This window comes from Manacus candei, unplaced genomic scaffold (assembly GCF_025592945.1).
Source record: "Manacus candei isolate 608988 ecotype Guabito, Panama unplaced genomic scaffold, ASM2559294v1 h1tg000076l, whole genome shotgun sequence".
NCBI classification, from domain to species: domain Eukaryota; kingdom Metazoa; phylum Chordata; class Aves; order Passeriformes; family Pipridae; genus Manacus; species Manacus candei.
This window is the reverse complement of record NW_026138124.1, coordinates 4,442,846-4,462,988: the sequence shown is the minus strand read 5'-3', so window position 1 is coordinate 4,462,988 and position 20,143 is coordinate 4,442,846. Positions and strand designations below refer to the sequence as shown.

The window sequence follows — 20,143 nt, the reverse complement described above, 5'->3', positions numbered from 1 at the left end:
AAGGAGCCTTAGGAAGCCGCAACAAACCCGCACGGAGCTCGCCGCACTTCTTACCTTCTCCTCTGCCCCCTCTAGAAAAGGGCGAGACACAGCTCGTGGGATGAGTAAACCGCTCAAAATCCCAGTTTTCAGAAGGATTTTTACCCCCCTCCCATTTATTTCCGTAAAAGCAAACCCCTCCGGAGCCGCGGCTGCCGGGGCGCATCGCCACCTCCCCGGCCCCGCTGCGGCGGCGGCTCCCGCAGCCCGCGGGATGCGGCGGCTGCCCGAGCTCACCCGCCACCCACCCCCGGCGCGCCCGGAGCCCACCCGCGCCCGCTCCAGCGCCGCGGGGACGCTGCCCCTGGACCACCCCCGTGGATTATCCCCCGTGGGTCACCTGTCCCTCGGCCGCCGAGGGCCTCGCAGCCCGGCGGCGGAGCCCGCGGGAGCGCCGCGGCCGCAGTGTGGGGGGTCCGTGCGCGGGTGCGGGTCCCTGCCCGAGGGTCGGTCGGCGCGCAGGGGGTCTCTCGGTGCCCGGGGGTGCCTCACCTGCGCCCGGCGGTGCCGCCCGGTCCGTCCCGCCCGCCCCGCGGCTCCGCCGTTCGCGCCGCCCGCCCCGCGTTGGCCGCGCGGGGCCGGGGCCCGAGCGCGCCCCGCCCGCGCGCGCGCCCGCCCATTGGCTGCCGGCGGCCGCGCCCCCCGCGGCGCGCGCCCGTGCGCCCCTGAGGGGAAAGGGGCGTCTCTGCCCACGCACCTCAGCCCCGGGCGGGTTTTGAGGCAAAATAAACCCCCTTTTTTTTTTTTTTTTTTTTCGGTGGTGTGTGGCCGTGTGACAGAGGCACCGCGTTTTCCCCGCCCGCCCCGCGTGGGTTTTGAGGCAAACCGCTCCCCCCCACACACAGTTTTTCGGCGGCGTGGAGCCGTGAGGGAGAGGCACCGGGTTGTCCCTGCTCGCCTCAGCCCCGGGGGGGTTTTGAGGCAAAACCCCACTTTCTTCGACGGCTTGTGGCCATGAGGGAGAAGGACAGGGCCAGGGGGAGGCAGGACAAGGACAGGGAGAGGCACCGGGTTCTCCCTGCCAGCCTCAGCCCTGGGTGGGTTTTGAGGTAAAAAACCCCTTTTTCGGGGGTATGGGGCTGTGAGGGAGAAGGACAGGGAGAGGCACTCTGTTTTCCCCGCCCGCCCCAGCTCCGGATGGGTTTTGAGGCAAAACTCCACTTTGTTCGACGGCGTGTGGCCGTGAGGGATAAGGACAGGGACACGGAGAAGCACCGGGTTCTCCCTGCCCTCCTCAGTCCCGGCTGGGTTTTGAGGCAAAAAAAGCTTTTTTCGGCGGCGTGTGGCCGTGTGGTGTCCAACCAGAAGCACATCTGGGAGGGGGCTCTTGGGTGAAAACACGAGGCTTTTTGCTAATCCCAGAATCAGGTTGGAGAAGACCTCTGAGATCGAGTCCAACCTATGACCCAACACCACCTTGTCAACCAGACCATGGCACTCAGTGCCACATCCAGTCTGTCCTTAAACACCTCTAGCAAACGTGACTCCACCACCTACCTGGACAGCCCCTTCCAATGTCTAATCACCCTTTCTGTGAAGAAATTATCCCTAATATTCCCTGATATAATCAGGGAAAGTGGCGCTGGCAGGGCAGGGAGCGGAGGGTCTGCCAGCCCCAGGGGATGGTTATTCCAGGCAGAGGGACACAATGTGAGGGACCCCTGGCTGGCTGCTCCCTGGGTCACAGGCAACCAGACTGTGGGTGTGGGACCTTTTCCCGGCTCCCCTGCTCTCCCCTGGGTCCGAGGAGGTGAAGGTGGGAGCCCACATCCCAGGCAGAGCAGCCTGGTTCTCTGGGATCCTGGCACAGGAGTGACTCCTTATCCAGGCTCTGTCTCTAAAGTAATAACACCCAACCCTGACCATATACATTTTCTGAACTCTTACAGCAGCGAGGGGAAATGCTGCACATCAACTAATTCCACTGCCGTCACTCAAGGAATTCCTACAAGCAGATGCCCTTTATGGTTTATGACTCATGCTTTGTTTTTCCCTCCCACTCTCTTTTACCTTCTTGGCTCACAGTTGACCGTGCCCCTGGGTCGAGGGGTTCCCACTGCACCCAGCAGGGAAGTGTGTTTCCTGTGGGATTCTTGAAGATGTTGATTTTGTGACAAGTGACTCGTGGCTGGGCTTGCTGGGCTGTGCTCTGGCTCCACTCGCGGTCAGGGTCCCCTCCTGGAATCTTGGATTTAGCCAGAGAGCAAGATCAGGATTAAATCCACATCCTGACTCAACCCGCTGCAAACTCCTGCTCCTTCCCGCTGTGACAACAGGCAGATAGAAATGCCTGTGCCTGCTTCCAATGGGCCTCAAATAATCCTCTGCTTTGGAAACAAATTAATTTCTTACTATGTGTTTCATAACTCGAAATAACTCAGCATACTAATAAAGCAACTTGTGGTTTACTACCAACTTTTTTTCCCATCTGAAAAAAACTTCCCCAGGTTGTCACTGTGTTGAGAGAAGTACCAAAATGTAATTAAGAGACACTAATCATTAAAACAGCAAAGTTGTATTGCAAGCCTAGCAAAGACCATGAATTTTTTCATTTACTTGGTGTGTTTATTATAAACACAATTCTGCAATTTGCTATGTGCATCCAAATCTTACATTTCCTGCAGAAATGTGCTTTGTCACCCAGGCTGGTCACAGGCAGCTGAGCAGCTCTCTGTGGATGAACAGGTTTATTCAGGGCTAATGCCCTTTAACTTCCATCGAAAATATTTGTGCATTCTCTTTGCCAATTTTCAGTCAAAAATGCTTGGAGCTGAAACACTGTGTGGTTTTAAGCTTGACTACTAAGGAGTTGTTATATTCAGTGAAATGATCCCTGTTAGAAAGGTACAAGGGGTTACTCTTTCAGATCACAGAAAAAATCCAGCAGAGAAGACTTTCCATGAACAGAAACACTGAGGCAGAGAAGGGCTCTCAGAGCAGGTGAACAGCGGTGTGATAAGCAGTGAGAGGATGACACTTAAGGACGTGGTTTAGTGGTGAACTTGGCAGTGTTAGGTTTGCAGCTGGACTTGATCTCAGAGGTCTTTTCCAACCTAAATGATTCTGTGATTGTAACAGGGCAGGAGAGAGCCTCATCACCTTGAGTTCGTGCTTCCAAGTTTGTGCTTTCATGCTGCCTTCTTCCAGCAGCTCTGGATATTAGCTAATGACACTGATTAGGTATCACCTCAAGGCAGCCACCAGCCTGAGCTCCCAGGCTGCCTGTTTGCCATAGTGGGCTCTCAAGAAAAGTAAGACAAGCCCATGAGCAAAAACAAAGCCTCCTCCCAGCCCCGAGCAATGAAAGCCCCAACCTCCTTCTTGGATGTCTGGGTATAAGTGCCCAGGACCCAGGAATGTGGCTGTGCCTGTGGAGAGATTGTGCTCCTGTGGCTCCAGGGCACGAGAGATGCTCTGAAAGACGATCTCATGTAGAAAACAAAACACTGACCTGTTTCACAGGGGTTTTCAGTTCAATCAAACAAGGCCTTGCTAATACAGGGGCCAACTCAGCTTCTCCTGAGGAATGAGCAAACCTTTCAGCTTCCTGCTCCTCCTGCCCTCACTGCTGCTGAGGAGGTTTTTGCAAAGATTTCAGAAGCCATTTGGGCTGATTCACATTTGACTTTGAGATGCCTGGGAGATGCTGACTGTTCGGAAAGGGCTGATATTTGTCCCCTAGAGACCTCTATCCTTTAGCACCAAGGAGTTCGAATCACCAGTGATGTCTGAAGCACAGTTTAGCACCAGCATCAAGGTTTGAAACAATCCTCTCTGGCAAAGACTGCCAGCACCTGACCTATGAAGTAACCTGGTTAGCTAAGCTCAGTCAAAAGCTGATGTTTCTTCCAGAAAACAAAACAAACCATGTGCCTCAGTTTCCCTTTTCATAATACACAGGTGATCACACTGCAGAGCAGCCATGACCAGGGCAATGGAAGTCCCAAATAATGTCTCTCTGCTGCTTAGTGTTAAAATAAGACTCTGATGTTTCTGTTCAATAATGACTGGATGTAGTTGGTTAGTAACTGATCTTTTATGTTTTCTGGGTGCAATGACTGGGAAGGTGTTTATTGAACCTGTCCTGGAGTTACAGTCATAAGGGGAAGAGCTTACATTTCTCCAGGCATTTCACAAGTATGTTTAGATAAAAAGAGAGTCGAAGCCATCCTTTCACTTAAGAAACCTCTTTATGGTGCCATAAAGCTGAGCAGGACCTGTACTTGGTGCTGGTAGGCAGAGCCCTGTTAACTGGAGGGATCCTGATTCACCCCTGCCCAAGAGCCCAGCGGTTGGCTGAGTTGTCACTGTATTCAGAACCCACTCGGACACTTCAGGCTTTATGCTTTCTAAAATAGAGTAATAAAGCAATTAGAAATAGATAACAGAAGGAGAGAGCACTTCACCACAGAAAGCAAAAGAATATAGCGTGGCATAATTAATACAGAGCTGGCAGCAGCGAAAATGAGCTGTGAGAACCACACTGGACCCGGGAGGTGGCTGCAGGCTGAGCTCCAGATGTCCAGTGCTCAAATGGCCGAGAAGTTCCTTGTGCCACCCAGCACAGTCTGACCCTAGAATGCCCTAGAATGCCCAACTTTGGGACAGAGGGAGATAAAAGCACCCTTCAGAGCTGGCAGAACATACATGTTCTTGCCAGTCCTTCATTGTGTGTCAGCCAGAGAATTTACCTTACTGAAATCATTCTCCCACATCAAAAAAAAAGACAGGGAGTTAGTGTAAATAAAAAGGCAGGTGCTTTTTTAGGGAAAAATCCAAGAATGTCCTAAGTGAAGGACTGGTTAAAAATAACAGGGAGTCTGCTGTGCCAGGGGACGAATGAGTGGGGTTAGAGACAGGAGAGGTTGCACAGGGAAGGAGCTATCTCCTTCTTGAGTGTTATTCATTTAATTTGTCTTGTTACAGTGTCTGGAAGCACCAGGTGGAAATCAGGGCCTCATTGTGCTGGGAATTGGGCGCAAACATAATGATTAAATATTGCCAGCTCTGCAGAGGTTGAAATATAATTCCTCATCCCTGCAGCATCACTAACCAGCATAATTATTGCCAAATAAGATTTTCTGCAATTACTCTTCTGGAATATCTGTGCTACGTGATTTCTTTCAAAATAACCATGCCTGAGGGAAGTGAAAAGATATATTTGTACAAGGTCCAACCTGGTAACCTTCACAGATAACAATAACTGGTCAAAGGCAGAAAATTCTCGCTGCATTTAAATCCATGTTCAGAAATTATTTGCTTGTATCTTGGTTTTCCTTTCTATAAAGCCACCGTAGTCACACTGCACTCAGAGCTCGCTCTCATCATCTAACACCCATGATCAGTGTAAGAGTCCTTAGAGCACTGACACCATCACATACAAGGGCTTGTTAGTGCTGATTGTAAAGATTAGGGATTAGCTGGAGAATAGATATTCTTTCTTGCGTGTTTTCTGGGGCAGCGTTTGAATTACTGAAGGGTCCTTTTGTATTAGCTATTAACTGTGTAAAAACCAAAATGCAATGAAATAAAGACTTAAAAAAAACCCCCACAAACAACCCAATCCTCAGCTGGCCACAGCATAAACAGGAAGTAGCACAGCAACCTGTTATTGAGGGGGTCTTCACACAGTGACCAAATCCCTTTGGGATTCTGTGATACTTTGCTTTGCTGCCCAGAGGTCAGAGAGCAGCAGGATATACTGCCTGCATCTTTACTACTTCGAATACAGTTATTTTCTGGATTCAACACAAGGAAATTCTTCTGCCCAAGCACAGTAAATTCTCCCCTGACCCTCAGAGCAAGTTCAGGCCAAACCAAGAGGACTGGAGCACAGTCCTGCCGGTCACCCACACCTCCCCCGGGGACTTGCGCTGAAAGCAGCTCAGTAGCAACACCAGGACACTGCCGGGTGTCTTACCCTGCCAGCATTTCCATTTGTGAGTCTTCAGCTCTACAGATTTTAACTGTTGTGTCCTATCCCTCATTCAGTAATTTGGCCTCAATTTTGGCAAACTGGAAGGCACTGGGAGAAGGACTGGGAGCTGCAATGCTGAAATAGAGCATCTACGCCACAGAGCTAAGCAGACCAGCCCTTCTTCCTTGCTTTCCCACCCCTTAGCACCAGCTCCAGCACCTCTGGCAAAAAGAAGGACCTAAACAATTGCCGTGGGTTTTCCCTGCCTTTTCATACTTCATACAGCAGAGGGGACCAGTGTATGTTAAAACTGGACACTTCTTAGTTTCCTCCAGACAGCCATCGCTCTGTTTGGTCCCACTCGGGAACCACAGCACCTGGGCTTAGAGGAGGACCTTGTTTAGATGAAAGAATTAAAAAAAAAAAAAAAATCACAATATCTCACTCATTCTGCTGGTGAATGAAAAGCAAACAAAAGGATTCCCAAAGATTGCATTTTAAAAAGCAAGTATGGAAATGCAAATAAGCCCTGACATAATTTTTAAAGCAGTGTTGGGACTTTTAGGGATCTCAGCTCAGAAGTTTTGGATAGCAACTACATGGGATCATGTACAAGTAGCGCTTTTTCTGATTTCCTATTCTGCCTTTTAATTCTTCCTAGGGAAGAACGGGCGCTTTGCATTCCAAGCAGCTTGAAAGATTAAGCAGGCAGAAACAGCCCCTTGCTCTACCTGCAGCCTCGCGCTGGTTATTTTAAGTTTTGACCGGAGATTGACCCAGTTTAAGTGGGTGTGAAAGGTTACCTGAACACTCGCTTCGCTGTCTCTGGCAACAGGATTTCCCGCAGGCGTATCTGTGTGACACGGTCTCGCAGTCCCCTCTGCTGGTGGCAGCTTGCTGGGGAGCTGCACCAGCCGGGACCGTGCAGTGCCTCCACGAGCGCTGCAGGAGAGCCCCCGTGGATTGGGGAAACCCCCAGCCCCACGCCCCCAGTGCCCGCTGAACGGGCACCAGCTCCTCCAGAGAGTACAGGGCTTTCCCTTACTCTTTCTGCATCTTAAGTATAAGCACCTGGCACCTCTTACACAGGACAGCAGCACGAGAAAGGGTGAAAAACTTGACCATGGATAACCTTACAGAAACCCACCCTGCACGGGAAAGCTGAGGCATTCTGCTGACATCAAATGATCTCCCTGTGGGGAATGTATGGCTTGAACTGCTTGTTGAACTTATGACCAAATATCAGCTGCATCTGCCTGTGGCGTGTTCCTGTGTCCCCACGATCCCGCCGTGATGCGTCCATCCCGCAGGCTCTGGCTCACGCTCCCCACTGCTCTCAGCAGCATTGCAGGCCCAGGCACACCAACCCCTGCAGCCTCTTCACTGACTCTCACAGTGCAGTTGGGATCCACTTTTGAAGTGACCAAGGCAGTATTTCCCTCGGGAGGTAAAATGATGTTCGGAGAGGGACTGTGCTGGTGGATCCTGGAGAACTGAGCAGAGCTGGCAGCGCAGGGCAGGGGCTGCTCGCAGGGATGTGGGGTCTGAGCACAGTCCATGATGTCCAGCTGCACATGCTGAGTAGTGCAAATCTTCCAGCAGAGAGGAAAACTTTTGTTCCTGGGTGCAAAGAACTGGTTTGTGAGGCTACTCCCGAGAAGGTCGGTTCTGACAGGCTAACACTGACCAGCAAGGGCAGCTGAGGCAGAGCTGGCGCAGGGCAGCAGATCTGGATGTCTGGCAGTGAGCCAGCACTCCCCCCAAGCCAGGCTGTCTGAGGAGGAAACCAAAGTGACAACACTGATAACAGCCCCTGCTCGTGGCCAGAGGCCCAGGGGCCCTGCACAGGAAGGCAGGGGCTGGAGGAACCAGCACTGAGCCCCACACTCAAGCCCAATTTATGGGATTGCCTTGCATGCACAAACCCCCCAGTGGTGAAAAGCACTGCAAACCCCAGACCCTGGGGCAAGCAAGGGATGTAGTAGAAAAACTAAAGGTTTATTTTTTTTTTTTAACAAAATACATCCTTACAAAATAACCGTTTTTCTCCTACGCTGAGGGACTGGACATGGTTCCCGCCAGCTCTCCTTCCCTCTCCTTCTCCTCAATTTGAAGCTGTCCAAGGGTGCCACGGGGAAGGGAGAGGCAGCAGTGGTCTCCCCAGGGGCTTCAGGTGCAGGGTGCCCTGGCATGGTTTTGGAACACCAGGCAGGATGCTGTGGGAGCCCTTCAGAAGGGTCTGCAGTGGCAGCAGACCCCAGTGCCCTGCAGCAGGGCTGGCAGAGGGCCCCAAGGGTCCCTTAGTAGCCCACCCACAGCATCCCTGTGCCCCTCAGAGGCCGGGTACCGGGCCGACCGGCCCCTGCCCAGGCTGCAGGGCACCACCTTCCCATGAGCTGGTGTTGGACGCTGCTCCTGCTGGCCTTGGGGCTGGCACAGGCTGGTGACAGGGGATGGTAACCGTGTTTTAGGAGAGGAGGAGGAGGAAGAGGGTGCAGGTTTGTTGGTCAGTGTGGATTCTGCAAAGAGAGAAAGGTGCACAGTGATTTCTGGTGTCTTGCCCCCCATTACCCCTCTTTGAGCAATGCTGCCACTGAAGAAGTGATGTCAATCCCACACCCCACACCCAGTGCTGCCCCCAGAATTGCTCATGTTGGGAAATGTTGACTCCAGGTTAGACATTGTTGTCCTCAGCTCAGATCTCCTCCATGCCTTCCCTGTAGCCCTCCTGCCTTCCCTGAAACCCTCCTGCCTTTCTGGGGGCCTTGGCATAGCCCTGAGACCAAAGCCCTCCATCCATAGGCCAGCCATAGGCCAGTGGGGCTGGGGAAAAACCACTCACCTCTCACTGCGTGTTGTCCAGCTCCTTTTCCTTCTTATGTGACTTTGACTGGGGATTAAATGAGAGAAAACAGGATTCTTTTACAGACCTGCTCCTTTCTAATGCCAGGGAAAAATGTGGTTGGGCAGCAACTTCTAAACCCCAATGTATAAGCATATTTTCAGATGAATTTGAGGGGAGCTGTTTCTGTGTCCTATGAAAGACCATAAAACATTCCATGGTCATGGAGATGTTCCCAGAGAGCGGAGAAGGGGACATTTTCCAGTTTGCTGAAGCACGGGTCTGCCCTTGCTTTCCCTTAAAGCAATGCAAGGGTTACCAGATATCAGAATATCTGAGGTTAAAGGGAGAGAATAAAGCTATTAACAGTGAGTCACACAAGATCTCAGTAATTTTGGAGAGGAGATTCATGGATCCCCGTCTCCGACAGTCCCAAGGGCTCGGGAAGGCGCCTGGTTGCTCCTCAGCATGGATGTTTGTGTTACAGCATCATTACTCATGCACACAGCCACACTCACACCCCCACAAGAGCCTGGGCAGGGCAGGGACTCGCTGTTACTTACAGGCTCCTGTTCTGCGTATTTGAATTTCTTCTGCTTGTAATAGTCCCGTCCTTGGAGGAAATGCAGCAGGAGCAGGTCACAGAGGACAGAGGCCTTAAATCAAAGCACAGTTAGGGTTGGAGCCGCCCTCCAAGCTCACCTGGACCATTGTGTGCTTCCAGTTTGTCCCACAGTCTAGGGTCACTTCTGCTTCCACCCACAATGTGGCAGTTGCTAAAGAGTGTACGGCCCCCAGCTGTCCTTTAGGACAGAAGTGAAGTGTGTTGGGTTCAACACTGGGTGACTTAAGTCAACAGAAATTAAGTGTTTCCACTTTGGGTATGATGCCGAGTGTGTTGTACTCTGCACTTACCCAATCTGTAACAACCATAACCAAATAGGATGCTGGTTTTCCATCCTGCATGAAATCCTGCCCATCACCTCCAAAACTCCCTCAATGCCAGTTCTAACTTGAAACTATCAGGATACCAAGGCATGGCCCTGTCAGGAGAGCCAGCCTTCCCCTCACTGGCCAGCAGGAATCTATTTTCCTGAGCTAGTGAGGCAGGAGAGCACCTCCTTTCCCACTTTGCCCATCCTCTGGTTCCCTGAGCAGGAGCCAGTATTTCACTGCAGCTCAGGGACACTTCCCACGGATGTCACAGGCAAGAAGAATAATTTGAGAGTCTCCATATAGAGGCTGGAAATATCTGAACTTACCACTCCAAAAATACCAATTCCAGAGCCAATTGTGGTCATGGTTGGGATGATGTCAAATTTGCCTGCCTGAATAAAGTCAAAGAAAATAGGTGATTAGTTACAGTCAGCCTGGGGGGGAAAAAAGGTGCTGTAGCTGTAGGTGGGGCTTGGCAAAAGCACCTTGCAGCAGCCCAAACTACAACCACAGCACAGAGAGAAACAGGAGCTGGGCCAGAGCTGGTCAAACAAAAAAATATTTTTGGTTTTAGGCTGAAATAAAATTAAGTTACTTTGCTTCCTGTATTTTTAATTAAAAAAAAAAAAAACAACAAAAAAGTATACCCTGTAAATATTCCCAGTGGGAACACAACGAGGAAAGCCTTCTCTTCCACTGGGAAGAAAGAGACAAAATAGAAAAATGCGAAGTGTCCAGCTTTTGGAAATATCAGTAAAAGGTTTTGACTTTCCACAGTTTTCCCCCCTGTCCAAAATCATGATGTTTTTTGGACAAAACCACTGACCAAACTGCAGCTGACAGACATGCCCTGTAAAATGGGCTTCTTCTCTTATATTCCCTTCCCCGGGACTTCCCAAGGGTTCCTGTGGGTGGGCCAGCACCCAAGAAAACCCCTCACACTGGTTTTCCTGGCCCCACAGGACCCCAGTGCTGCGTTGCAGACCTGGTACCTTCACAAGGACATGGCACTGCTCTCCTGGGGATCCAGGGCTGATCCTGGTGCCTGGCCACCCTTACCTTGCCATTCACCAAAATGTCGAACCGGATCCCAAACACCTTGTAGAGGGTCCTTTTTTCCATCCCATCTTCTTTGTAGTACTTGGCATATCTGTCCAAGTGGATGCTGAGTGTTAATGGCCTGCCAGGGTGCCTAACAGCCCCCTGCAACCCAACAGCATGGGGATCTTGGTGGGACAAAGATCTGGGAATGTGCTATCACAGCCACGGTCCTGACCTTCTCCTTAAACCCCCTGAAGGAGCTGGGCTGTTGGCACCTCTCCTCTCTGTGCCTCCCTTTCCCCACCTGCAAGTTGGGGTTCCAGCTCCTGCTCGTGCTGTTTGACCTGATGTCCCCAAGTGCTGTGTGACAGCAGATATTGGTGCAGCACAAGTGATTGTCTCACAGAGCAGAGGTTAGAGAGTGTTTTGAAGTGTGGGAACATGGGAGATGACCCTGCACCATCTCCAGGCTTTCAGAGGGGCTTCCCAAGAGCTCAGCTGAGCAGGAGAGTCTGCGAGGAGGAGGAGATGTACAGGGAAAGGAAATGGGGTAATTTTGAGGCCAAGGGCTGTGCTATCACTTTTCTCATGCTGTTTTAAAAAGAGCACTGCTGTCTGGCAATGCAGAGGTAGAGAGTATTTTGGAGAACAGTCTCTGATCCTCCACCATCCCTTGAGTACTGTGAGAACCAGAGAACTGAATTATGCTGGAAGATTAACAGGTGTGTCCTTACCTGAAGTTGAAGCCTGGTGAAACGTTACTGTCATCATTGTAAAGGCCGTGGAACTGGTAAATGGGTTTGCAGTACCGGACAGGCCAGTCGAGGTCGCAGTTCCAGTCTATGGTGATGCCCACCACTCCACCCTGCAGCAGAGAGGGGAGTCACGAGGCTGCCCCCTCTTGGGCCTGGCCCACACAGAAAAATGCTCTCCCTCCTCATACATGTCCTGTCTCAGTGCTGTGGGGTGTCCTGGCTCTCCAGGTACACAGACCTCACTGCTGCCTCAGCCCTCCTGGACAGCCTCAGCTTTGTGCCCTTCGTGGAGGCCCTTGCTTCTGCCCTGGATGCTGGATACACAACCAGATTCAAGCCCTCTTGGGCACCCTGTGCCCAAGGCATGCTCCTGAGAAACAGTGCTCACTGCAGATCCCTCACAGTCCTTATGGGAACAGCTTTCCCTTGCTTGATTCTACCCAGGGGATTGCTCAGGAAATGATGCAGTTAGTCATGAGCTCACTCCAGGTTGTAACTAGCTGAGTCCCAGAGGCTCATATTTCTGCACCTTTAGTATATAGAATGGTTTGTGTTGGAAGGGAAAGGTCCCACAGAGACCATCTGGTTCCAACCCCCTGCCATGGGCAGGGACACCTTCCACTATCCCAGGCTGCTCCAAGCCCCGTCCAATCTGGCCTTGGACACTTCCAGGGATGGGGCAGCCACAGCTTCCCTGGGTGCATGTGTGTTCTAATATATGCAATATATGTTCGTATATGCAAGCCTCTGCTTTTATTCAATGCCTGGCAAGGTTATCATAAGGCTCTGCAGCCCAGGAATAGCAGATACTCTTGCACATCAGCCTGAGAAGTGCTGCAAAGCTGCATTTCAGAGCCTGGGAAGAGGCTGCAGTTTGCACTGTGCAATGACTGATATTTGACCATCCAGCTGGGATTTCCAAGCTCAATTGGATGGGATTTGGCCACACAGCTCCAGTTATTCATTGCACAAATTAAACCAAACTGAACCCTGGATTTACTGCCAGCAGGTCAAATCTTGTCAAGAGTTTCCAAGAAAGGCATAAATATTAGGCCACGTCCAAGGAGATTCATAATCTTTAACAGCTAATTCTGACACTTCTGTTTTCTCAAGAGTTCTTGAGATAACAGAAAATCATCTCAACAGCTGGGGATGATTGCTCTGCCAGTGTCCCCCTCCCCCCTTCAGCAAGGAACATCATTTGAAATTCAAGTACCTTAATAGCCAGGAAGGTAAAATTCTGACCCGATTCCTTCACTATATATCCCAGTTCAAACACAGGGCACAAGGAATCGGTGGCTTTGTTATAGGTGCATTTCTTCAGGTACTGTTTGGTAACACTCTCAACCAAGTTGCGCCTGTGAATGAAAAGAAAGTGAGAAGGAATCTGAATAATCCAATAATTTGGGTGGGAAAGCACCTCTGGAGGTCCTTGTCCAACCAATGGCCCTCTCCTGTTCCCATGCCAGCTTGTCTGTGGGCTCTGCCAGGCAATTGCTCCATGCACCAACAATTCTCAGTTGGGACAGCTCACGGATAGCAGCTTTTACATTTAGCTGGAGTTTGTTATCTCCTCCATAAAGGGTGAAAAGAAAAGGAAAACCTCTTGCCTTCCACCCTGCTCTGCTCTTTCACTTAAAAATAGCCTTTCTCTGAACCTCCCAGCCCCAGATGATTTTGTAAGACTCGTGTCTTGCTCAACCGTGTCCCATCGTGGATGCTCAGCAGTTCGTTGCCAGCGGTGATCAAAGGCAGGAAGCTCCCCATGACCCAGCTGGGTCTGGTGCAGCCCCTGCCACAGCAGCCAGTCCAGTCACCCTCACTCTGAGGACCAGCTCCCCTCACTGTGTCCCCTCCAGCCTGCCCTTGCTCAGGCCACCCCTCCTTGCTGCTGGGGCATGGGCTGTCCCCACTCCCAGCCACCTCTCTGGCAGCAGCATGAGCTCAGCCCAAGGCTTTTCCAAACATCCTGGCTGCCAGGACATTTAACCCTGGGACACGACCAGCTTAGAGAGAAGAATCTGCCATCTTCAGCACAAATAGCTTCTGATAATTTGTTCCAAATCATGTATAATCAGTGCCATCACAAATCCTCTTACAAGTGCTCCTTCAGCCAGCAGCACTGTTCCCAGCACTGCCTGGAAGGAGCCGACCCCACAACCCATTGCAGAAACAGGTGGGAACTGTACTGTTAAGAGGAACTTCTGCTCCTTTTTGGCACCAAGCTTGTCTTGGCTGCTCACACCCCACTGTGCCACATAGTTATTTTAATGTTTTCTCAGGGAAGAAAAGGGAGGAGAAAAATGAAGAATCAGAGAAACTGTATTTTCATGTGCATCGTGTGAGGGTAACTCAGGAGATGTTAGTTCCAGAAATCTTCTTTCTGGTGAATACAGCCAGCAGCTGAGGTGGAACAGATTTGGGAGGGAAATGTCTCAGTTCCTATGAGCTAATCTGAGGATCAGTGCAACAGTTAGAGTAGTCCTGGGCTCACTGCTGAGGGACACCATCAAGCATCCAGCCACACAGATGGTTTCCCCTAAGGGACACAGCTGGAGGAACTAAACAGAAACCATTCCCCCAAACCTCACCTTACCTGGACACCTTGAACCTGGGGAAGGTGATGCTGTTCTTGATGAACAAGGTGAACTTCTCTGCTTCTGACAACAGGGCAGGGCTGAAAAACACAAGTGTTGACATCACTTGGCTCTCCAGCCTGTAGGGAAAGCCTCATTTGGTGAAGATTCAGATTTAAACTGGGACAAGCAAGACCCAGAGAAATGGTGATCTCATCCCTTCCCTTTCTGGTCTTTCGTGACCCAGGCTGTCCTGGCCACATCTCACAGAGCCTGGTCTTGCTCTGCCCCACATCAAGTGCTGCTGCTGCAGCTGGGGTGGGAAAGAGGGCAACAACAGGATTCCTCACCTGGGAACATGCTCATCAACTTCAACAGGGCACCAGCCAAAGATCTCACAGGTCTTCACCGAGCTGTTGAAGGGCACACACTTGCCTGTCATGAGCCCTGTGTGGAAGAGAAACAGCTGCTCACACCCCTGGATGCTGGAAAATCCCAGCCTCACACTGGGATGGATGGGATCTGGTTGGGGCTTCAGCTCTGCCAGAGGTATCCAAGGCACTAAACGCTCAGGGCTTTGGTGCCCCCTTGTAAAAAGGGTAATTAATTGTGGCCTCTCAGCTCAGGGCAGTGGTTTCTCTTGCACTGCTGTGCAGGGGAGCAGCTGGGCCTTTTTCATGCTAAAACACATATCAGAAAATGCCGAGCAGATAGAGGACAGCAGTTTGGGGGAAGTGGTTTAGTCTTGATTAACCTTTTGCTGGCAGAGCTTTTTGCAGCTCAGGTGTCTTTCAGAAGAGGAAAGCAGGACCAGCCTAGGTGGGACATTCAGCCAGCATGTCAAAGGCTTTTCCCAGATCTCGTTAGCCCCCCCACCAGAGAGCCCAGCTGTGAGGTCCCCCTGCCAGACACCCCCCCAGGCAGCTCTGCTCGGTGTGTCACCACAAGCCCCGGTGCCGGAGCCTCGGGCCGTACCTTGTCCCTGCCGGCTGTATCTCCCTTTGAAGCAGTCGCTGTCCCGCGTGCAGAGCCCGGCGTCTGGCAGCTGTTTGGAGAAAGCAGCCACCTCTCAGCATCCCACCCTGCAGCTTTGGTCCCTCTGTCCCTGCTCCCTCACCAGGCAGCATCTCCCTTGAGGGTGTGCTGCTCAGCTGCAACCAGAGCCTTGTCCATCCTTCCCAACCAAGGATGTTCAGATTAAACAGGAAAAAAGGGGGGGGATTTGTTTTTTCAACTTCAGGCACATGCTTTTATTTAAGTCTCGAGTCTGCTCTTCTTGATCATCTCAGAGGGAAGAAAACTTAAATGGGTGCTGCCTGGTTTTCAGCAGAATAAAAGCCTTCATATAGAACACACAAGTCAGGAACAGTAATATGGGGCCAGGCTCAGGGTTTTACTAAACCTCCCAACATCAGAAAAAGCCCTTCCCCAGTGCCACCACCCTGAATTACAGAAGCTGAGCCCACTGAAGGAAGCTGGTGTGTTTACCTCTGGGCAGGTTCCTTGTTTCTGTCCAGGGGTGACAATGAAGTTGGTCATCACCACAAATGAGTTGTCCCCCTGTGGAGACACAGCCAACGAGCTCACAGCCAGCACAGCTTCTCCTCTGTGAGGAGCCTGTCCCTGGGGCAAGGTGTAGGGCACCCAACCCACGAGGACACATCCAGGCAGATGGCACCTTTCTCCCTAACTTTAGATCCTCCCCCCTCTCTGCTGCAGCTCAGGAAGCTGGTGGTGTCCCTGAGGACATGTAGTGCCACCAGCCCCGGGACAGTGGATGACCCCCTTTGCTGCCTGAGATGCTGGTCTGGAGGAGTCTTGGTCTTTTCAGAGGCAGCCTCTAACGTACCCCATCCACCATGGTGGGTCCCAAGCACCACATTCTCCCCAGGGGTGATATATGGGCAGAGGTTTGTGGCAGGAGTAACCTGCTTTCCACCACAGGGACACCATGTCATGGGTAGCCCCGCAGAAAGCCTACACTAAGGACCCACCTGCGCCCCAGCACATGGGGAAAAGCAGCCACTGGGACAGAAGCAAACCACCCACCATCCTCCTTACCTGGGGTGGGAAAACATAGTCCACCACATCCCAGATGTGAGGGCCCATGACACTCTCATTGGTCAGCGTCAGCCCTTTCAGCTTCACCGAGACCGAGCTGACAATGCTGTCCTGAGACTGGTAACCCTTCTCGTAGAGGAACACCCACCTGGAGAGGGAAGTGGTAGGGTAAGCACAGCCACCAACACTCCTCCACAAAAACTCAGTTCCCAGCACAATACTGGGGACTGGGGCTTTTTCTGCCAAGTCTCACCTGGGGGGGGTAATTTGCCAAATTTGCTCCAGCTGGTTGAGGGATGTGTTGCTGAACTTTCCCACCCTTTACTCGAGGCATGTGGTAGCTGCAGGCCCTGACTGAGATGATGTGCTTTGGGGACTGGGACATATTTTGTGGCTGAGAGTGTGTGAAGGCAGATGGAGCAGGATGGCCATTGGCAATTTGGGATTAAAGCCTCGTGAGTTTGCAGCTTGCTGGGCTCAGTGACCCACCCGAACCCTCCTGATCCACTGCAAAGGCACTCTCCAGAAGTCAGTGCCTCCAAGGCCAACACGGAGCTGAGCCTGGACACGGCTCATATCCAGGGTCACCATTCCCCACGCAGCAAAGGGAATGTGGAGCCGTGGCCCTGTGTGCAAGAGGGCTGCAGGAGCAGGGGTAGGGACACTGCTGTGGCCGGAACAGACCTCTCTCTCCCTGCCTTTCCCAGCCCATCACTCAGCCATTAGGACGGGCTCCTGACACTATTTAACCTATGGCGTAAACAAGCTGCCGCTGGATTAACTCTGACTCTGGGACACTGTAAACATGGGCGAGCAACCATTTCGGGTAGTGCTCCCGGCGGCGCGGAGCATTCCCGGCACTAAAAAAGGAGCGATCTGGATTTTGTCCCCACCGCCGTGGGCATCAGTCCCACTGGCCGTGGCAGAGGCAGCACGTGGCCCATTGGACCATCCGTGACACCAGCCTGGCATGTCAACCTGTCCTCTGGCACCTGGCTGATGGGCAGGGAGGAGAACGGGGGAACCCCAGGCACTGCCTGGAGGTTTTCCCTGTGGCTGCTGGACCTCACAGGGACCTCTTGGGGACAGAACTTTTTAGCTTGCAGCCCCATCAGCATCCTGGGACAGAGAGCAAAGGCATGGGGATGAGAGGAGAAATTCAGCACTGGTGCCACCCCAGCTGAGACCCTCAGCTCCAACCTCCTCCCCTGAGGCAGAAGACCATACTGGATTACACTGGTTACACTGGGCATCTTTCCCATGCCCTCGGGGCTGCAGGAGGTTGTGAGCTGGGTAGCACCATGGCAGAGTGTTTCCCTACATCTGCCTCCAGCGCAGCCTCTGCCGCTGTCACCACATCCATTCCTGGCAGAGGTGACTGCCCATGGCTGGGCACCCCACTGGGACACATGGCAGGGCAGGATGTGGCCCCCACCCTGCTGCCAAGCAGGTCACAGCAAACAAAACACGGTTTTCCCGTGAAGCTGTAAATGCTGCAGCAAGCCCTGCCCAGGTGGTAAATGTCCCCTGGTGTCACTTCCCAATGTGGCAGGATCACCAAACACTCTTCCCTTGCCAGCCCCATCCTGTGGCTCAGCCCAAGGCTCCTTGCATGCGAGGTTTCAGGAAATGAAACACAGAAAGCGCCTGGCATCGCCTGGCCAGCAGTGATACCACCTTATCTGTCATCAGAGGAAAGAAGAGCTGCTCCCCAGGGGTGACACAGGGTCTCTCAGGGGGGTTGGCCCCACATCTGTGCCCTGATGGCACTGCCCACATTCTGTCCAGCACATCCATGCATTGACACGCATCCCATGCCTGCTGCCAAGAGGGGACCAAAGCTGGGAGAATGGTAAATAAATACGTATTTGGCTGTCAAACTGGCTTTCAAAGGAGAGAAAACCTCAGGCATTGTGGGTCAGTGCGGGCAAGGAGCTGGGGACAGAGTTGTGGGCAGGGAGCTGGGGACAGAGCTGTGGGCAGGGAGCTGGGGACAGAGCTGTGGGCAGGGAGCTGGGGGCAGTGCTATGGGCAGGGAGCTGGGGGCAGTGCTGTGGGCAGGGAGCTGGGGACAGTGCTATGGGCAGCAAGGGACTGGTGGAACTGTGGGCAGCTGCACTCACAGGCAGCCCCTTGCTAGAGGTGCCCAACCCCACCAAACCAGGAAAAACTTGGGAATTACAGCAACTATACGCCAACCTCCTCCTCTCTGCCCCCGGCTGTCACCCCCAAGCTGGTTCTCTCTCTGTTCCCTCCAGTTTAGCTGGTTGCTTAAGCCACATTTCCTTAGGAAGTCCCGCTCTGAGCAACCATCTGTGCCTGTTCCCCAACCACCCTCAGCCACGTTTGCTGGAGCCTTGGGGCTTCACAGGTTGAGTCCTTAGGAGAGACAAAGCTGCTCCCACCAACACCAGCCTGGGCCAGTGCAAAACCCTTTGCAACAGAGCAATGAGCTGATGAGCAGCGTGGGAGCAGTGTGGGAGTCCCACAGTGACCCCCTGGGAAGGTTTTCTCTCTTTCCAGGGAATCTGCTAAAAGCAAGGTTGGCCATCTCTTCTCCCTACAGCAACTTGCTTGCACTGAGCCCTGCGAGCCACTGCCTTTCCTCTGTGCTACGTGAGACACATGTAGCACCTGCACCCCAAAAATACCCGGATTTTCCCCTTCGTGGCCGGACACCCCCTCTCCCTTTAAACCTCCTGCTATGGAGCCCTTCCCAATGAAAGGGTGCTGATCTCTCTCTAGGATTGAGCCCACAGCAGCCATGGGGCCACAGCAAAGACTTATCAACCATCACATCCCACACCATGCTGCATCATCCCACACTGAGGGGACGAGGACTGAATCCCTGTGCCAGGAGCAGCAACCTCAGGGCACCTGAGGATACACATCCTCATCCAGCTCTGATCCCGCCCGCTCCACTCGCTGCCTTTTTTAACCAGTTGCCCTTGCACTGCTGCTGCTCTTGGAGCTGCCTCCCAGAAGCAAAGCAGACCAGGAATTTGGAGCCAGGCTCCGTCTCGGCCCCAGCGTCAGGGCGGTGGACAGGGAGATTTATGGCCCTGCCTCGAGCCGCTTGGGTCTCACAAATCACCGCGCTGGCCCCAGATGCCTCTTATTTAATATAAATGAAAATAAAAATAACAACAGATTCTCAGGCCACCGTCCAGCAGCTCGAGCAGGATTTGGACGGGGCTCAGTGAGGAGACGGGGCCCCGGCGTGCGGAGCAGGGCTGGGCAGGGATGAGCCTCCAGCCCGCACACACAGCAGCTTCTGGGGAGGATGTGGGGACCAAGCGACTGCCTGAAAGAGCCATGGTGGGACACTGGGCTGCACGGGAGCAGCCACGGCCAGAGGGATGCGATGCCATCAGCAGTGACCCCCCTGCACTGGGATATCGGGATTATAGGAGTCCCTTTCTCTCCGTTGCTTTTTAACCCAGTGGCAAAGGGCAATAGATTTCAGGGAAGGCAGGCGCCGGGGAGCCTTACCCGATGATGTACGCCAGGACGATGAGCTGGATCAGCCGGAAGGTCAGTCCCACCTTCTTGTTCCTCACCAGCACCATCCGAGGGGTGTCATACTCGAAGAGGAAGGAGGACACCTTGTCCATGCACTTCTGCCCCATGGCTGCGCCAGGGCTGTGCCGCAGCCTCCCGGCAGCCCCGCTGTTTGCCGTGTGGGCTGTGCCCACCGCTGGCCCAGCAGCTCCTCTGTTTGCACAGTGGAGAAAAAACACCAAAATAAGAGTGCTATCGGCGTGGCTCCGTGCTCATCTGGGCTGGCGGGTTTCCTCCTCTGTGCAGGGATGGGGCTTCCTCTTCCTATAAGCTCTGGGCTGGGAGCAGCGGGTGCCCTACATGGTCCGGGGGTGGGACAGGGTGCGGGAGGGTGCAGGGCCACCCCGCTGCCGAGCCCACGTGCCAGCAGGATGAAGCTGTCTGCCTGCGGGGGATGCACCCTCGCCCAGGCAGG

General features: G+C 52.9%; 2 protein-coding genes across 4 annotated transcripts in view; both read right to left on the bottom strand.

Annotated features, from left to right (window-relative positions):
- Positions 1-627, bottom strand: part of CAMKK1 (calcium/calmodulin dependent protein kinase kinase 1) — a 93,534-nt gene extending 92,907 nt beyond the window's left edge. The window contains exon 1 of one of the 2 annotated variants that reach the window (XM_051809305.1): positions 532-627. The gene's annotated coding sequence lies outside the window, so the exon portion shown is untranslated. The other variant, XM_051809304.1, reaches the window with a different exon arrangement.
- A 7,306-nt stretch (positions 628-7,933) lies between these two features.
- On the bottom strand, positions 7,934-19,956 carry P2RX1 (purinergic receptor P2X 1). 2 transcript variants are annotated; one of them, XM_051809321.1, is made up of 13 exons: positions 19,660-19,956; positions 16,168-16,315; positions 15,595-15,666; positions 15,082-15,151; positions 14,457-14,553; positions 14,127-14,207; positions 12,747-12,888; positions 11,510-11,640; positions 10,794-10,884; positions 10,061-10,126; positions 9,362-9,454; positions 8,799-8,846; positions 7,934-8,475 (listed from the first exon to the last, which is right to left on the bottom strand). In XM_051809321.1, the coding sequence occupies exons 1-12, from the start codon at positions 19,794-19,796 to the stop codon at positions 8,802-8,804; spliced, it is 1,173 nt and encodes a 390-aa protein (XP_051665281.1). In that variant the 5' UTR covers positions 19,797-19,956; the 3' UTR covers positions 7,934-8,475; positions 8,799-8,801. The 2 variants fall into 2 exon arrangements, with proteins under 2 accessions (XP_051665281.1, XP_051665282.1); XM_051809322.1 differs by lacking the exon at positions 15,595-15,666.
- Between the last annotated feature and the right edge of the window lie 187 nt (positions 19,957-20,143).